This window comes from Acartia tonsa, chromosome 10 (assembly GCF_053477335.1).
Source record: "Acartia tonsa isolate MP-2025a chromosome 10, ASM5347733v1, whole genome shotgun sequence".
Taxonomy (NCBI): Eukaryota; Metazoa; Arthropoda; class Copepoda; order Calanoida; family Acartiidae; genus Acartia; species Acartia tonsa.
In genome coordinates, this window is record NC_137269.1 from 32,267,166 (window position 1) to 32,286,361 (window position 19,196).

Consider the following 19,196-nt stretch of genomic DNA (forward strand, 5'->3'; position numbering starts at 1 on the left):
GAATTTTCTATAGTTTATAGAATAATTATTCATAATAAAGTTTTACCTTTTAGGAAAAGGTTAGCTTCATCCATACACATTGATAATATTTTCCCCCCCCCAAAGAACAATATTTTTCCATATAAAATTTGTAAAACTGATAATTTATGTAGTGGGCGCTTCCTTCCTGTCCCAAGAAAACTTAAGTGGCGCAGCCGATTACATTTAAACAAGGATGACAACATCCATAAAAGCGAAGCACTGAAACGGTAGGACAAACGAACATTAACACTTCTATAGTGTTAGAACTGAATAATCAGATTATAAATGTATAAGAGTCGAAGCAAAATTGTAAGTAAATTTGTTGAAAAACTGCTTGATACAGGATAATGTTTATGGACATGCTTACATTTTTAGGACTACATTATAGAGTTGCTTCGCTTATAACATTATACTTTTTGTCCCAGGAATCAATATATCAAAAATCAGATCAATCGGATGATTAGATCACATAAAAATGTGTTATTAAAAAAGTAAAAAAATCAACATGTTTAAAATGGACGTACGGACATTCAGGTAATGATTATAGAGTTGCTACGCTTTCTAAATAGTACCTAACTACTAAAGGAATCACCATGCAAGTTTGAAATCGATAGGACACTTGTAACATGCCTAAATGAACGTAAAAAGCTAACCGTCACGGACGTACGGACGGACCGATTCTAATTATAGAAAAGCTTCGCTTTTAAAAAGACATAAAGTTTCCAACTACAGGGTGTCTCTCGCAGACTGTTTTTTTTAAACGCTTATTACTCCCTTAATATTTGAGCTATCTTAGTAAAATAGAAAGGGTTTGGCAGCGTACTACCGACCGTTTTATGGGATAATGATGAAAAATCCACAAAATAAACAGGAAAAAACTACGAGGAAGTACATAGGAGGTTGATTTTGTTAAATAGCTCAAAAAGAGAACAATGAGCGTTTAAAAAAATATTTTCTTACAAAATATTTGAGAATATGTTTGAAATTGAAGTGAAATATGTAATATTATATTATAAGCTAAAACATAAACTGGGATTATTGGCCATATCCTCTATACAATATGGTCTATTTTGTTGGCTATACAGCGTGAGGGATCTTAAGGGATAAGACAATAATGGTAGATAAATTTATATACACTCCAAATTTTAAAACTAAATTGACCCTTGCACAGATTAATTTAAGTTTGGACACTAAAGTTTGTACAAACCAAGAAAGATTTAGTAAAAGTTCCCAAAGTTTTTAATCCAACTGATGAGAGAATATGTTGAAAAAAACTTGAGTACAACTGTAATTTACAGCCCAATGTCTCCTCCCTCCCTGATACAGTATATACATAAGCTTAACATTCGCCCAATTTTTTTAACTTAATACCCCACTCTTAAGCTATTGTATAGTTATTATCCTTATTTTAAAAAGTAACAGAAGCTGTGTCTGTCTGTACCGAAGGATCTAGCAATATGGTTCTCCTTTACAGTTTTGCTTCTAATAGGTCCCAGAAATTTGTATAACTGTTTTGAGGGAGGGTTCCTCCACCTTTCCAATAAATCGCCCTTAGAAAAAAATACCCCCCAATGTCTTTTCTTTAATCTTTTTAAAACTAAAATTTAAAGTGAGGGGTGGACTTCCCCCCTTTAAGTGCCCCTATTAAAAGTGATAAAAAAATCGCATGTCGAAATTATGTCAGCCAAGGTTACTTTTATTTAGTGTACGTCTTACAGTTTACTCTAATATCGACAATTTCAATTGTCTATTTTGACAATATGACGTATCATAAAAATGGTTGTTGCTGACATGTAATCGACATGCTATCATAAGATCTGTTTTGAATAAATTTTACGTAGACATTCTATCTTTATTTGTTCTATCCCTGATTTAAAATAAACTTTGTATTTGGTGAACAATTTTACAAAACTTAATATGATTACGTTTTCTCAAGGAGGAAGAGAAAAAACTACTGTAAATTGTAATGGTTCCACAAGTTTTTAAACACATTCACTCATTCGTTGACTTATTATATTATGCTTCATGTTGGTTCTAACTGCAGTGTACACCATTAAGTTTTATCTACAAAAGGGTGTGGAATTTTATTCATTATCGTTGCGAATGTACATCACTTTATCATTCATTGTCTTATCACTTAAAATGCCTGTGTTTTCATGAGAAAAATAAATTTGATTTATATCTAGAGACATAACCTTAGTTTTTATTAACTTATAAAAAAGTTTGACATGCTCAAAATAAAGTTTATTTTTGTTGTTGTTCCATATAAAAACTTTGGTGCAATTTGGGACATATTCTTTAATTTCCCAGTTTAGCTTCTAGTAATATCTGCTGGATTAGAACCGGTTAACAGCCATAATGAAAAATCATGTATAGCATCGTATTACGAATATTTTTAATCATAAAATTAATACCACTTTTGTTGGCCTGGGCCCTCCACCACTCTGGGATAACAAAACTTATTCAGTTGATATATGTGGAAATCTGTCTATAATACGATACGATAAATAATTTATCTTTAAGGTTTTATGTTTGTTAGTATTGATTTATAAGATTATTTGGATACCAGTTACTTCAAAAATCCTTTTGCATAAAGTATTAAGTTTTTTTGCTTGTAGCTTTAGATTTAAAGCTTTTTATAGTGCCTATAAAAATGACGTCATACTTGCCTACCATTACTCAAATAAAATATATACTGGCCTGCAATTAGTAAGTCTGTGTATTGGCTAACATTGGTCATTTGTATTGTATGACGTCATTTTTTACAGGCACTATGAAGAGCTTCTTAGATTTCGATAACTACTGGACCGAGTGAGTTCTACATTTTGGGTTAGCTATTATATTCTTACATTTGAGTCTTTCGGTGGTTTTATGCTATTTTATTGTATCCCATCCCCCAGGAAAATAGCTTAAAACTATAAAAGAACCAGTTAGTTCAATTTTTGAGAAGAAAAGCCTTATTGGGTAAGCGGTTAAAAAGATTCAAAGCTTCAGACATACAGACAGACATTGTTTTTAACAGGACATATGACTGTTTTTTTTTTATTTTAAAAAGAAATTATGGACCTATTCCTTTAAATTTCCCCCAAATTTCTCTCGTAGCGAAGCTATATAAAGATCTATAAAGCAAAATCAAAGTTTTGACGTTTTGAGAATAAGCCTTTGTTTGTGTTAAAATCTTATGTGTCAGCTAAGAGTCCGGCTATCCAACTTTAAATCTTTATGGAGGATTACAAACAGCCAGTGTAACATCAATAATTTCCATTTCCCAGCCCGTACTTTTGGGTCGGGTTGTCTGCCGTTCCGTAAGTCTTCGAACCGGATCGATCAAATTGAATTGATGAATGTTGGAACCGTCATATCAATGTCAAATGTGTCATTATAATTAATACCAGGAAATCCAAAAGTAATTTTCATCATATTTTAACTTGATGCTTGGAATGGATAATTCTAGGACAATTAGTCACCATGTCTCAACCATCTTCTTTCAATTGCACCTAGAGGCCTCTTAGGTTGAAGCCGCCTTTTAAAGTAAAATAGATTATAAATAAGTTGAACCATTTCTTTAAGATGTAAATGTAAATTCAATGTTGGGGGAGGGGGGGGGGGGGTAGGGTGTATTGTGTCCATTTGCCAAATTTTGCAGAATTCTGACAATCTTTATAAACTTTGTATTTACTGGTTTGATAAAATCTCTTATTATTTGCCATAGCTGTTTTCATATTTTACAGTGTCGACTATGAATTATTACTTAAGAATTGGGAGAGAATCAACTGTTTAGTTTAGTTTTAAAGATACTTTTAAAGTTATTTTTAATTCCTTAACCTATGAAAAGTTTCATTGTAAAGGAGAACCATATCGGTTAAGCGGCTAACAAGATCCTTTGCTATACAAAGGCAGACAGACATCCTATTACTGTTATATAAGGACTAGCGGCTATGCCCCTAGAGGTCTGTAGGGGCACTTGTGTAAATAGCAAGGGGGGGAGGAGGGAGGTAGAAAAGTAGAACCTTATCGGTTTAGCGAGATCATTTGCTTTACACAGACAGAGAGACATCCTATGTCTGTTATTTGAGAATTAGCGACTATGCCCCTAGAGGCATATAGGGGAATTTGAGTAAAAAAAGGAGGCAGGGGGCGTTAAGAAGGACACACATCCTGTAAATTTCATATAAGGATTTCTATTTCAGGAAAGGTTTTTCCTAGGTTTTCCTGCACTGTTCTAACTTCTATTCATAGTTCTTCCTCAACTGACTTTTTTTTACTTATTTTCATCTTAACATCAAACATAAAATAGTTTTACTGTTATCTTTCATCAACCAAAATGGGAGTGGGGGAGGGTTCTATCCACGTCTCTTTCCAGCTCCTACGAGAGATAGAGGTCTAAAAAAATTCATCATCTTCACACAAAAGACCTTATTGAGCACTTATTCTTCCCCCTCCCCCCACCCGTTATTTTTACAATAAATTGAAAATGTGGGGTGAGGGGTAGTTTTTCGTTGGTCTGTTTTTTTTTTGTCAGGTTATGGTATATTAGCCTTACAAAATTATGGTTAGGCAAAGTAAAAAAAAATTTTCCCCGCCCCATTTTTTTCAATTTGTTAACAAAAGACAGAAGAGCAGGCCTTTAAAATTAACCTAGACTTTAATTTGCCGTTCAGCAGATTTAAAAACAAAGCAATAAATCAATAAAAAATGTTTTAAAGTAGGTTGAAACTGTGATACCAATAATTGATTTATTTGTCTGTAAAAATCAAGGAACTAGGAATATGTTAATGAAAGATAATCATTCACCTTTGCCTTGATTTAAAACAATGCACATATATCTGGATGATTCATCTGACCTCATTTTTCGTTCTTACAATGGATTTTTTGCAGACAAAAACCTGATATATACGAGATACAGGCGACGAAATTTTCTGTTAAATTATACGAAAGAAGGCATTTTTATACGAAATAATTTACCCATAAAAGCTTTATCAAAATTTTAGAGGACTTATAATGCGAACGAACTGGAAAAATGACATATCTTAAATGTTACCCTATTGGCTGATCTGGAGAGTATGTTTCTAGATTATCTCTATTTTTAAAACGAAAAAATTTTCTCGAAGATAGAAAGGGGGAGAAGGGGAGTTTAATATACTCCATTAACGTATCCCTGAAAAAATGATGGATGTAGAAAGTTGAAAAATTAAAATCATCTACAATCAAAATTTTTATATGAATATTTAGAAAAAAAGCACTTTTAAACAAAGTATCAATATACACCCCCCCCCCCATCCCCCATTTAGTTTTGAATGAAACGAAAATAAGGATGGACCTTCAAAAAATCTATCTAAACTTTCAATAGAAAGGACCTAAATCTTTCATGAATTAGACAAAATATTTAGCTCCGCCCGCTTTGTAAAAAGGATAAGCTGCTGTTACTTTTGGGTGACTTGGACTTTAAACGCTGGATTACATACATGTAAGACTTGAATAGTAGCTTCACATCTAACAATTATAATATAATATTATAACAATATTTTTATTTATAGTAAAAAAATGTCTAATTTTCATAAAAAATCGCATAAATTTAATGGTATACAATACATAGAAAAATATTATTTATGTGTATTAATAAATAAGGGAGGGGTGGACAATAGACTGCAAATTTTTGGGCAAAGTTTGAATTAAGAAATTCAATTAGTGTCTTTAAAAAAACCTCCATCCCTCCCCCTCTCTTAACGCACACATATCTGTAGCAAATACATGGTATAAAATAAATTAATACTGAGTAGAAATCACAAGATGATACAGGAAATGAAATTTGAAAAAAATGTTAACACTGTAAAAAATTGTTTTTACAATTTCTTTAGCTATTTTTCTATTTTTAATGTATTCAGAGATGTATATAAAAAATGAATTGAAGTTTTCTAGCAAGTAACATGAAAATCTCTTTAAAAGTTTCTTTTCATTTTTTGTTTATCCTATTATTGGAGGATAAAATTATACTAAATATTTGTATTAAAAGTTTAAGAATTAATATTTTTTACAGTACAAAAACATTAATTAAATAATTGAAAACATCCAATAGAGATTAAAATATCAACAAAGAAAATTTGTATTGAATATCTTAGAAAAAACGTCAAATGAAGTTTAACTTTGATTAAATCAATTTAAGCCGATTAATTTCAATTTATAAGAATATTTTTATTAATTACAAATCGCTGAAAGAAATCTCTTTACCACAAATCATTTATTATAAATTTTGGATATTAATATATATAATAAAACAAAATCAATCAAGAAACGAATTTCGAAAAAAAGTTTACAGGACTTTTCTTAACCTTACTTTTAAACAAGATTAGATTTTATGAAAACTTTTTTACTCTTCCAAAAGCATTAATTGGTACTTGCTTACATGTGGTAGACTGGAGCACCGAAAACCCCCCCCCCCCGCTTAGTTTTGACAAAAATCAAAAATAAGGGGGGGGTAGTTTTTTAATGTCTGGAAAATGGCAAGGAGGAAAAGTGCAGGGAAAGGCAAAGACTTTTTGTTCAAAACCCCCCCCTTAATTTTGAAGAAAATCAAAAATAAGGGGGGGGTAGTTTTTTCACTGTACATTACGCCAGAAAGTTGAGTGAGGTAAATCAAGTAAATCTAGTATACCAGAAGGGAAACCTTATTACAGGGATATTCATGTTTTGGGGCATAATTTCCTTATTTATTTATTTATTTTCCCAGTAAAAGGTTTTAATTTTGTGCGCACAAAATTAAAACCTTTTACTGGGAAAATAAATAAATAAATAAGGAAATTATGCCCCAAAACATGAATATCCCTGTAATAAGGTTTCCCCTCTGGTATACTGGATTTACTTGATTTACCTCACTCAACTTTCTGGCGTGTTGTACAGTGAAAAAACTACCCCCCCCTTATTTTTGATTTTCATCAAAATTAAGGGGGGGGTTAAAAACTACCCCCCCCTTATTTTTGATTTTTGTCAAAACTAAGCGGGGGGTTAAAAAACTACCCCCCCCTTATTTTTGATTTTTGTCAAAACTAAGCGGGGGGGGGGGTTTTCGGTGCTCCGGTCTTCACATGTAAGCAAGCACCCATTAATTCTATTGTAAAAACTGCATTTTTGGCAATATGACAATAATATTTAATCAAATTATACTTGTATGATATTTGCGAATTAGTCCAAAAATAGTTTTTTTTTATCACGTCGTATAGACAGCTTTCCGCGTATAGCAGCAAATAAATAAAATAATTCCAGTTTTGATGGCGCGAGCGGACAAATGCCCAAGCCAAAACACTGGAATTTATTTTATGTTTTTAAAATTTTTCTTGGGAAATGTCCATAATTTAATATGATACTAATTTTTCAGTATGGCTCAGAACCAACTCTAATCCAGCTGATATTAACCGGTTTTGAAGCCATTCTAGGGCCATGTAATTAAAACTTTGCTGGTTTTATTTTAATAAATTTGGTATATGGTGTTTCTACATTATTGTGGGTGACACTTTTCTTTTAGCTCTTTCTTTTTTCTTCTTGTCTCCAGCTTTTTCTCTATCTTCTGCTTGGAAACCTCTCGCTGGTCTTCCTCCTTAAATGGAACAAATTATAGAAAAAGTATTTAATGGATATAGAATATATGTGGATACAAGAAAAACTTGTCATCAATTTAGGTTGCTAACATGGACGTCATTTATTGGACAGGGGAGGGGATGTGGTAAAGGGGTTGGAGTTGGGGTATCGTTATTTTAGCCTCCTGCCTGCATCACTTTACTAAAGAACATGAAAATCTGATTATCAAGAGTATTTTCTCTCTTCGAGATATTGGGCAGCTAGCTTTATATTTATTGACCCATCACTTCATATAACTTGCCAAATAAATAAACCTCCTGTTTTATAGATTACATGCATGAGTTAATAGGTTAGTAGCCTAGATGGTCAATCAGACACAATAATTCACCAAATTTAAACTTGAATTCCTTGCATACAAATATATTTGGATATATTTAGTCAACCGATCAATCAAATCAAATAACATAATAACGACATTTTTTGGACAATAGTCCCCAAGTACTAAAATAAAAAGTATCATTATTATCAAACCGTATTTAATCTTATAATTTATCATTTTACTATCCGCGGAAAGATGCCTATAAAACGATGCGATAAATAACTAATGTATGTACCTCTTGCACTTTTTGTTGCCATTCTCTGGTTGTTTCCTCATCTAGTCCATACTCCTTGGCTAATTCTTTTAGGTTGCTGCGGTCAACCTACAAAATTTTATTAGATTAATAGCATCTATAAGCCCTTACTGGAACTTCAGAGAAGGAGATAGGTATTCCGAAGAAATTAAGGGGGGGGGGGGGCTATTTCTTGCAAGGCAATTTCTCATGGGAGGGTGGAGGAATCCTTCTCTATTATAATAATAAACTTTTCCTGGACCTTTAAAAGCTTTACTGTAAAGGAGAACCATATCGGTACAGATATTAAGCTACACAAACAGATAGACTAACCGATAGACATCCTATTACTGTAATATAATGATAAAACATTGATGAGAACATACATAGAAGCGATGGACAAACAACATGATAGAATGATAAATAAAGATCTGAGCTGGATCTTTAAATTGTTAGTGGTATGCTAAATCGGGGCGATCCAGTTCGGCGCACCTAGATATTATTAGATTTCAATCTTTAAATCAAAATGGAATGGGCGAACCAGCGCGCCCAGTGGCGTTGAGTGCCATTGCCGCGCCAAACCGGGGTGAACTGGATCGCCCCGATTTAGCGCACCACTAAACGATTTAAAGATCCAGCTCTGATTTTGAAGTCAGAACAATAAACCGATGTAACCATACTTAAAAATAGCTTAGACAAGATGTTTTATAGTTTTGACTAAATATAGAGATACTTCGTTTGTTCCATGTCTTCCAAGGAATCCCTATTGCAAAACTCACAACAATAGGACAATTACATAATCTAAAGTTATACCTAATTGTTAAACTGCTTAACCCCTTACAGTCGGGCCCCTTGCCGCACCTTAATCAGTCGGGGGGGGGGGGGCGTTCAACGCCCCCCCCCCCTATTATCTCAGTTCCTTTTAGAGCTAAAGGGCTAAAAAATTTTGTGCAAGTCCCCTGTGTTATGATAAATTTCCGACCTTAAGTAAGTCAAGGTCAATTTTTGCTTCCTTCACCCTTTTATTTAACAACCTTTGTTTTTAGGTCCTTTTTTACTTATAATTTTCAAACGGCTGTAATTTTTTTATTTTTGAAGCTAGAATAAAACTTTTTTAGCAGAAAATGTTTATCTTTATATAAATTTTATATTTGAAATATCAAAGTATAATTTTAGCGGCCGCAGCTGTACTTGGCAGATGCCAGCCGCCGCAGTCGGCGATCGGCGGGAAAACGGCGGCGGATCTTTATGAGATTTTAATACATTATGTAGACATGTAAGATAAGCTTAAGTTTTAAATTTGAAGTCTATAAGTCAAAAATTGCGGCCACAGGAGCCTTTTAAAGATTTCTGGAGACCTGGAGGATCAGGACCTGCAGGATCATACCTGGAACCTAAAATTGACTTGAACACCTGTATTTAATATGAGGATGTACTACTAGAGGATATTTTAGTTTTTTGGTAAGATAAAATGCTTTGTTTAAGTCAAAAAAATATTTTTGCTCTTTACTTGGAAGACCCTGCCAGGTTTGCTGGCATCCTGTGCCCGCCAGGATGGAGATATTCAAAAAATTTCAACTCTCAGTTATGTCTCATACCCACACTTAAAAAGTCAAGCAGTTTGGGCTCTTTATCTTTCACACACAGAAAATGAGATAGAAAAAAACGGCGTTCAACGCCCCCCCCCCCCCCCCGACCGTAAAGGGTTAAATAACCATAAAAGCCATTCGTTTTGGACGGACGGACCGACACTAAATGTAGAAACTCTAGACTATGGGCGCAGGTGCAAGTAATAAACATTAAGATTCCGTTATTCTTTGTATAAAATTATCCTTTGATACTGATAAAGTTAGTAATTGCTACCAGCATAATTTTTTTTGTTTAAAGCGAAGCTTTTCTATAATTAAAGTTAGTCTACTTATTATTCTTGTCGTTAAGTACAGCGTAATAATTATAAGCCTAGATGATCAATTATACACTTGTCCTGAGAAACTCGACTATCTAATGTACTGACTTATCTTACAGATGAAAAAAAAACTTCCCCCCTTTCATACCAAAGAGTGGACACTTTCAAACCAATAATATGGCCGGATTGTTCCTACACTGTATTCCTATTGGTGCAATCAAAGCATTGGGTATCTAACTTTCTTTATCAATAGTATCATTATATGCCCTATTCTGATATTTCCTTATTTCGAAGTAACAGGTCGTCTGTCTGTCTGCCCTTAAAGATATAGCATACTGCTGCATGGACTGATATGGTTTATATGGGAGTGTTTATAACTATTTGGGGAGGGGAGTGGTGGTGGTGGGGGGGGGGGGGGGTGCAGTGAAAACCAAACTAAAACTCGCCCCTGAAAATTGATCATTAAAATTTTGTTTATACATTTACTTTTTGAAACCCAAATTTAAAAATGTGGGATCGAATTCAACCCCCCAACTACGGCAAGTGCTCCTAGAGGCCACTAGAGACGTATCCGCTATATAAGAACACAAAATACTGAAGGGGGGTGTATTTTATTACGAAAACCCTCCTTATCAAAATAAGACCCTCTTTTTATTATTGCAGTAAAAAGTTCTTCAATCTAACCAAAAATGCAGAACAGAAAGTTATGTTGAGCTATTTTTTTTAGTTTTAAGGAAGTTATCATCCTTGATAACAAAATACAAGGTTAAATACATATACTATTTATTTCGAAATAATGTTTTCGAAAGCTATCGCCGAGCCCTGAAATTTCTATCAGGACTCTTAAGGGCTACGACAAAGGCCGATAAATTGATGTACCATACATCCCTAATGATGATACATAATATTATCCCTTCCGTAGATTTCAATTAGTAGTTCAAACGTTTGGAAATTCAACTAAATGAACCAACCAATTTAATAAAAGTCTCCAAAGTTGTCAAATATCTTTTGTTAATGGATTTTACCTTTGAAGTTTGTTTCTGAATTCCATATTTTTGTCGAATATTGTCTCGAACCTAAATGTTCTATTTTAATTAAAATAAGATTAATAATCATTAAAACTAAGTTGGTAGTTTCAAGAAAGATATTTCTCGTATCGCTTCATAACCGATTAATATCCGGTAGATTATAACCGGTTCTCCGCCATACTGAAAAATTATGTCTAGCATCGTATCATATCCAGTTTTCTAAGAATATAAAAATACACAAAAAAAAACTGGTATTAATCTTATAATTGTACCTATATTTTATGTTCGCAGAAAGCTGTTTATAATACGATGCAGGAAATAACTATTAGCATATTTACTAATAAGTGGAACTATGATATCAGTTTTGTGGTTAGCGAAATCCTTCGCCACAGGCAGACAGACATCATATTACTTTTCAAAAGAAAAATACAGCTATAAAACGTTTAATAGATTATGGTCAATATTACAATACCAAAAAATGAAATACCTTTCAAATATCTAGGTGATTAGGCCTAAAGTATTTAGGGGCATTAAATAGACTTTGGAAGGGTTGACTTACCCAACAAAAAAGAAAAAAATTAAAATCTGTTTAGAAAATTTTTACTATGCTGTTCTATGTAGTAAAACCTATTTCTCGATACTCGATTCTCGTTTACCTTTTAAAAGGAAAATACAGCTATAAAACGTTTAATAGATTATGGTCAATATTACAATACCAAAAAATGAAATACCTTTCAAATATCTAGGTGATTAGGCCTAAAGTATTTAGGGGCATTAAATAGACTTTGGAAGGGTTGACTTACCCAACAAAAAATTAAAAAAATAAAATCTGTTTAGAAAATTTTTACTATGCTGTTCTATGTAGTAAAACCTATTTCTCGATACTCGATTCTCGTTTACCTTTCAAAAGAAAATACAGCTATAAAACGTTTAATATATTATGGTCAATATTACAATACCAAAAAATGAAATACATTTCAAATATCTAAGTGATTAGGCCTAAATAGACTTAAATAGACTTTGGAAAGGTTGACTTACCCAACAAACAAAAAAATAAATAAAAATCTGTTTAGAAAATTTTTAATATGCTGTTCTATGTAGTAAAACTTATTTCTCGCTACTAACTAAAGTTAATAATAATTGAACTTAAATTCTACAAAACTAATATGGAAAATTTGCAAATAATATACAAATACAAGGTTTAAATAATTTCATGTTTATAAAATACAAATTACAAATCAAATCTAGAAAGGCGGAACGAACAGAGATTTAAAGGTATAAGACAATGGCCGATAAATTGATGTCAATCCTAATAATGTTACACAAAATTAACCCTTATGTAGATTACAATTAGTGGCTGAAACGATTGGACAGTCATTTTATGAACCAACCAATCAAAATTCAATAAAGTCCCCAAAGTTGTTAAGACAACGAATAAGAAAACATTATTATTATAAAACTTTAGGACTTGTGTATTAAACCCCTCCCTCCCTCCCAGCGGAATAAAATTTATTATTTTTGAGAAAAAGAGGTAAACTAACAAAACATCAACTTGTCACAATTATAATATTAATTTTTATAATATGATTTCGAAACCCATTAAAATCTGCTATATTACAACCGGTGCTAAGTCATACTTAAAAAAATCATGTACCGTATCGTATTGCAGAAATTTTTCTATGATTATTAAAACAAAGAAGTGTAAGAAATTTCGACCCAAAAAATCAAACTTATGGCATTTCAATTTTTTGATTACAAGTCCTTACACAGGATCAAATGTGCAAATTTTGCTGACAACAATTTTAATCCTACATAACAGTCTATTTATTTCTGTAATTTATGCAATTTTTCTCAGTATTTGTGGATGTAAAACACTTGAACGAACTTTTAAATTACATAATACTTCACTTAAGAGTCTTCAATGTTTATTATTTAATATTTGCAAAAAACATAATTAGTCCTAATATAAACTTACGTTTTTAGAATTATGGTAACTACAACCCAAGGACGTCCAAGCATTTTTTGGGAGGTAGGCTAAATATCTCAAAAAGGGGGGTTATTCAAAAAATTTTAAACCTCAAAATTTTTACATCGGGGATAGAATTACCCTTTTGATTTTTCTTTGGGAAGGTGTAAATCCATAATGTTTGTGCAAAATTTGAAAAAAAATTGTTTTGGGGGATGGTAATAACCCCTTTACCCCCTATTGGACCTCCCTGCTATAACTATATGTATATTTGTATATATTCTATTAGCTTTAAGCTCAGAACAAATGAAAATCATAATAAGAAATGAAATAGAAATAAATATCTCTTGTATATTTTTTAATTTCAGGGGGTAAAAAAAGAATTTAAACGTTTAAGCTGGGTAAACACTCTTTTCCCCAACCTTGACGTCTTTGAGTAAAAAGTTGTGATCTAAAGGGATAAGACAATGGCCGATAAATAAATTTACATTCCCATTGATGATACACAAAATTACCCATTCTGTACAATTAGTGGCTAAAACGTTTGGACACTCAACTTAATAAACCTACCAATCAATATTTAATAAAAAGTTCCCAAAGCTGTTAAGGAAACGTTATTGTAAAACTTAGGGGACTAGTGTAATAACAAGCCCAATATCCCCTCCCTCCCTGAAAATAATGCATTTTATTCGATTGAAGTGTAGCACTAAAAAATCCCAAATGATTTTTTATATGATATCTTTAATAGAAGCTTTTTTTTTCATTCAAAAAATATGTGTTTTAAAAGTGATTATTAATATACTGTTTGTATGGCTTAGTTTTTCTCTCTGATATTCTTGTTTTAACTGGCGTTTCTTTCTTTCTTCTTCAGCCAATTTCTGGGCTTCTTTTCTTTTCTTTTCGTCCTAATAATTATACAAGGATGTTAATGCCACAAAACTATTTCCAGTATGGCTTTGAAACTGATTAGTATCCGCTGGATTAGATCTGGTTCTCAGCGCAATACTGACACAGCTTACAGCAGATAGGAAAAACTGAAAAACAAAATATCAATAACAGTTTGGTATTTGTTTGGGGACTACGGCAAAGGACTACTATGGACAAAGGACCTACTGAGCAGATATTCAGATGTCATAAAAAAAGATAGATAATATGAGAGAAAAAATAAGGTTTATGTATTTTGACAACAGACAGATGGATTAAAAATGTATAGAATAGATAACCATGTCTAATTTCAGCTGTCTATTTTCAATAACAGACGATAAAATCATATTTTCTGTATAGGATTACCTGACGAACTAACGGACAGACAAAGTGAATTATTGAATAGCTTTGCTACTAAATATATAAATACGATTTCTGATTATTTTATTGAGGATAATTTGCTATTTTAATTTTAATTTGACTTTTAATTGATCTATATTATAGAAAATTATATTTTTTAAAGGCCTCTTAATTTAGATTCAGTGAATGTTTTTACTTTTTCAGTGGATCTTAAAAATACATGAAAAGCATTTAGTTTTCCTATCTGTAACTTTGTATTTATGTTGCAGTTATGTTTGAAATAGGTTTATTTGGGTCGCTTCTTTTCTTAATTCATCCCACAACTCTGCTTTTGTATTTGTATTTGATGGTAAAGGTGGTATGAGTTCAGGGTTATCAGAACCAGATATGGAGCCCTGTGAAACATCATTACCTGTAATTCTTTTTCAGATGGTGGTACAGGTTCAGAATCATCAGAACCAGACATGGAGCCCTGCAGGGCAACATTACCTGTAATTCTTTTTCTGATGGTGGTACAGGTTCAGAATCATCAGAACCAGACATGGAGCCCTGCAGGGCAACATTACCTGTAATTCTTTTTCTGATGGTGGTACAGGTTCAGAATCATCAGAACCAGACATGGAGCCCTGCAGGGCAACATTACCTGTAATTCTTTTTCTGATAGTGGTACAGGTTCAGAATCATCAGAACCAGACATGGAGCCCTGCAGGGCAACATTACCTGTAATTCTTTTTCTGATGGTGGTACAGGTTCAGAATCATCAGAACCAGACATGGAGCCCTGCAGGGCATGATTACCTGTAATTCTTTTTCTGATGGTGGTACAGGTTCAGAATCATCAGAACCAGACATGGAGCCCTGCAGGGCATGATTACCTGTAATTCTTTTTTTCTGATGGCGGTATGGGTTCAGGGTCATGAGAACCAGACATGGAGCCCTGCAGGGCAAAATTACCTGTAACTCTTTTTCTGAAGGTGGTACCGGCTCCGGGTCATCAGAACCAAATATTCCGCTTGTCAAATCTAAAAATAATAAGAACCTGTTACTTCGAATGAAAGTAAGAATGTTTAAAATGGATAATATTAACAAAAGGTGCTTTCCTACAAAGTGCCTGTCGAACACCCCCCCCCCCCTCTTTAAAAAATAACTAAAGAGTAGGAAAGGTTTTTTTCCCTATGCCTACCCCTAGAAGAGGCCAAGACCATTCGAGACTACCCAGAACCCAGAACTTAACCTGACCAAAAGTAATAAACCTTCAAACGAAAAATTACCCACCCCATTCTTCAATTTACTTAAGGAGGTGGGGTCCTGTGCTTAATATGTCAATTAGAGGGAAAACGCCCAACAAATTAGTATTCTGTTTTTTCAATAATAAAAGATCTGATACTCTTTAAATGTCAGCGTTCGTTCATTTAATTATTAAGGTTCGCTTTTCATCAATGTTGGCATCCTTGTTTTCGATAGAAAAATAACTCTTCAATAGAAACTACTTATATAGTAAGAAAGGTACACTTTAACTCACTTTGTCCGCCAGTCTATTAGTCTTTAACGCTTAGAAGTGTAAATAGATGGCTGAATTTATGTGTGAGTATTCCTCTTACCAATGTGCAGCAAGTATACAACTCTCTTTGTCCGTCGGTCTGCTGATCATGCTTTATTGAAATCAAAAATGGATTTTAAGATTTACTTGGTCGTTATTAAAGATTGTTAGCTGATTTTTTGTTTTTACTCTTAAATTTTTGCGTCTAAATTGCTGTGCTATCCTAATAATAAAGACACAGGAGCTTTGTCTGTCTGTATGTAAATATGTCTGTACCGAAGGATCTCACTTACCGCTGAACCAATATTGTTCTCCTTTATATGGTTGCTTCTCATAGGTCCTGGGAATGTTTATAATTATTTTGTGGGAGGGTACCACCACCCTCCCAAGAAAAATCGCCCTTAGAAAATAATTAAACCCCACATCAAAAAATTTAAAAATGCCCCCCGATAGTAGTGCATATAATTGTACTCGTTATGTATGTTAATAAAAGTGATAAAGGTAATTAATAACCAGACACTATTGTTCTCTTTTTTTCTTGACTCATTACAATGTTATTAGTTATTACTAATCAATTCTCAATAAACCGGTATGCTAATATCCATATAAAAGAAGCTAAAAATTAAAGAGTATTATTATATTTAAATACTAGCGGCTTCGCCCCTAGCCTCTAGGGGCTTTGCCCCAAGAGGTTTGATAAAACAAATTTTTCGTATTTAAGATTTAAAAGAAAATTTAAAAAAAAAATTGGTGGGGGGATTTTTTTTTTTTTGGGGGGTGGGTAGTAGACCCAACTGTTTTAGTTTTAATAAGAAAATTTTTTATTTTATTTGGGGGGGTATTTTTCATTTTTTTTTGGGGGGGGGGGTTGGGGGTGTCCCAACTCCCAAGAAAATAGTTATAAACCTTCCCGGGACCTATGAGAAGCTACCCTGTAAAGGAGAACCCGATCGGTTCAGCGGTTAGCGAGATCCTTCGCTACAAACAAACAGACAAACAAACACACACACAAACAGACAGACATCGTTCTACTTTGTATTATAGATTGATGTTTTTTTTCAGTTCAACAAAAGTTGCATAATTTGAACATATTTGCCCCAAAGATGTTATTACACAGATGTTTAATCATCAAAGGAATCACAATTTAAAATAAAAATCATTATGGCTACTTCATAAACGCAAAAATTTGTTGACAAAACGCCAAAAATATCGAAATGTTGCAAAAAGACGTCTGAATTTTTAAATTGTTATAGATTTCTTAATGCATATAAATGCATATAAAAAGCAATATTAATAAGAAAGACAACACACATCCTATGATATGTATAAAAGCGTCGCTCTTAACAAGGATTAGCAGCTAGCAAAGCAAGCAGTGAAGCATCACTATGCTCATAAAAGTAACAGAATGTCTATCTGTCTGTCTGAATGTTTGTATCTTAAGATCTAGATAACTGGAGAACCTACATGTTTATCCTTAGCATATTGGCTTATCATAGGTCCATGGAAGGTTATTAAACTATATTAGGGAAGATGACCCATTAAGAAATCGCCTCTGGAAAAATGTATAAAAATATATAATGAAAGCTGGGGTTCGATTTCCATCCATTCTTACCCTCCAATGCCTCAAGATCTTTGTTGGCTTACCCGGTAGTTATAAATATGACAATTATAAACCATTTAACCGTATTTCTTTGCTCAATAGTAAGAACCTTTTAAAATGTAGTTTTCAAAATATGTTGAGTAAAAAAAACTCTTTCTACTACAAATGTTATTAAAATGTTCAGGTTTTTTACTAAAATTATAATACAAAATATCAAAAAACAATATAAAAAGAAAAAAAATGTATTTAAAAAACCGTTCTTCTTAAGAAAACAAAAACACAAACCTTTAACATTTGCTACTTTGGCCAATAAAGCTAACTTTGAAGCCATTTTATTAAAAATAATAACAAAAATGCTTTAATTCACTGATAAAACTGTTTGTCTTTATTTTATTTTATGAAGGTATATTCATTTACAAATCACATGTACATTAAATTCCACCGCTCGCCCGCACCTTTAAAATAAACTAAAAGAAAAAGATAAACACTAAAGGTGGACTGTTTAATTATCTTCCTTCTGTTAAATAACAAAAAGTAAAAGACTTCACAGAATATAAACTCTTTTGTGATTAATCTACTTATAAGTCTATAGAACAGGTCCTTAAGAATTGCATATACGTATATATGGATCCCTAACAAATAGATTATTATGAAAGGCACCTGTTTTTTTTATCAATCAAATTATCAATGAAACAATTTATATATCTATAGCTTTATGTTATTGTAATTTTAAAGGTTAGCCTTACTCATTGAATTTAAAATCAACTTTTAGCAAAATTGTTTCCCTATTCATTAAGCTTTTTATGTGCCATGCTAAAAGAAAATTTCAAAGCCGAAAAAAATATAAAAATTGTAAACATATGTTTATTACTATTAATTATAACTATTTTGTATTGGTAAAACACATAATATGAAAATTGCATGTAAAAAAGACGTGGAGATTATGTTTTAAAAATATATTTATTGTTTTTTTTTAAATATGTTTATTATGCATTTATAATAACCACATAGTTTAAACAAAGATTTTAGAAATAAAATAAAAAAAACATTAAAGGTAACTTATTAAGTGTTAGAAAACAACTTTTTAATGTTCTAGATCAATTTCAGCCTTAACATGTAACTGTTGTATTATAAATAAACTTGCTGCTCCGCCCCTAGCCTCTATGAAGAAGGGCAGAAAAGGTCAGCAAAATAGCCTAAACCACTTGATGATATGTATAAAGCTACCCTGTATTGTACAACCAATCATGAGTATTTTCCGAGATCTTTAGGTTCAACTAGAAATTTTTTTTATAGGATATATTTTACAGAAAAAATTTTCATTATTAATCTATTCTTTGTCAGTTTATAATATATCATTTAAATTATTCTATATAATTTTATCTCTGGTATTTTATCGAGGAGTTTTGCATAGGTTGTTGTTGGTGTTGTAACCACATAAATGGAGTTTTCAAAAAATTCTTTTTATTCTAATTACACTACAGTCACAGACTCACAGTAGTTAAAGGATGACAAGAATGCTGTGATTTCTGAAATGAATTGTTTATTGAAACTGTCATTTTCTTATGAGATAGACTGGTGGGTGGGTAGTGGGTAAAATATGACACAGTAAAATTATACCACAAATTTAGATTTGAAAATAATGCTTCATGATAATCATTACTTGCCA

The 19,196-nt window shown here is 32.4% G+C and overlaps 1 protein-coding gene across 1 annotated transcript; it reads right to left on the bottom strand.

Moving 5' to 3' along the window:
* Positions 1-7,108: 7,108 nt before the first annotated feature.
* Positions 7,109-18,092, bottom strand: LOC145329902 (uncharacterized). The gene is made up of 6 exons (XM_080174354.1): positions 17,813-18,092; positions 15,342-15,409; positions 13,923-14,009; positions 11,136-11,186; positions 8,208-8,294; positions 7,109-7,612 (listed from the first exon to the last, which is right to left on the bottom strand). Exons 1-6 carry the CDS (start codon positions 17,856-17,858, stop codon positions 7,514-7,516), a joined length of 438 nt encoding a protein of 145 aa, XP_080030480.1. The 5' UTR covers positions 17,859-18,092; the 3' UTR covers positions 7,109-7,513.
* Positions 18,093-19,196: the final 1,104 nt, after the last annotated feature.

What these genes read in the sequence shown, in the direction of transcription:
- LOC145329902 (XM_080174354.1), bottom strand. Translation starts at nt 17,858, where the DNA reads ATGGCTTCAAAGTTAGCTTTATTGGCCAAAGTAGCAAATGTTAAAG. An exon ending in AAGAATATCAGAGAGAAAAA is followed by an intron (nt 11,187 to 13,922) that starts CTAAGCCATACA and finishes TAGAACATTTAG; the next exon opens with GTTCGAGACAATATTCGACA. An exon ending in TTCAGAAACAAACTTCAAAG is followed by an intron (nt 8,295 to 11,135) that starts GTAAAATCCATT and finishes AAAATTTTGTAG; the next exon opens with GTTGACCGCAGCAACCTAAA.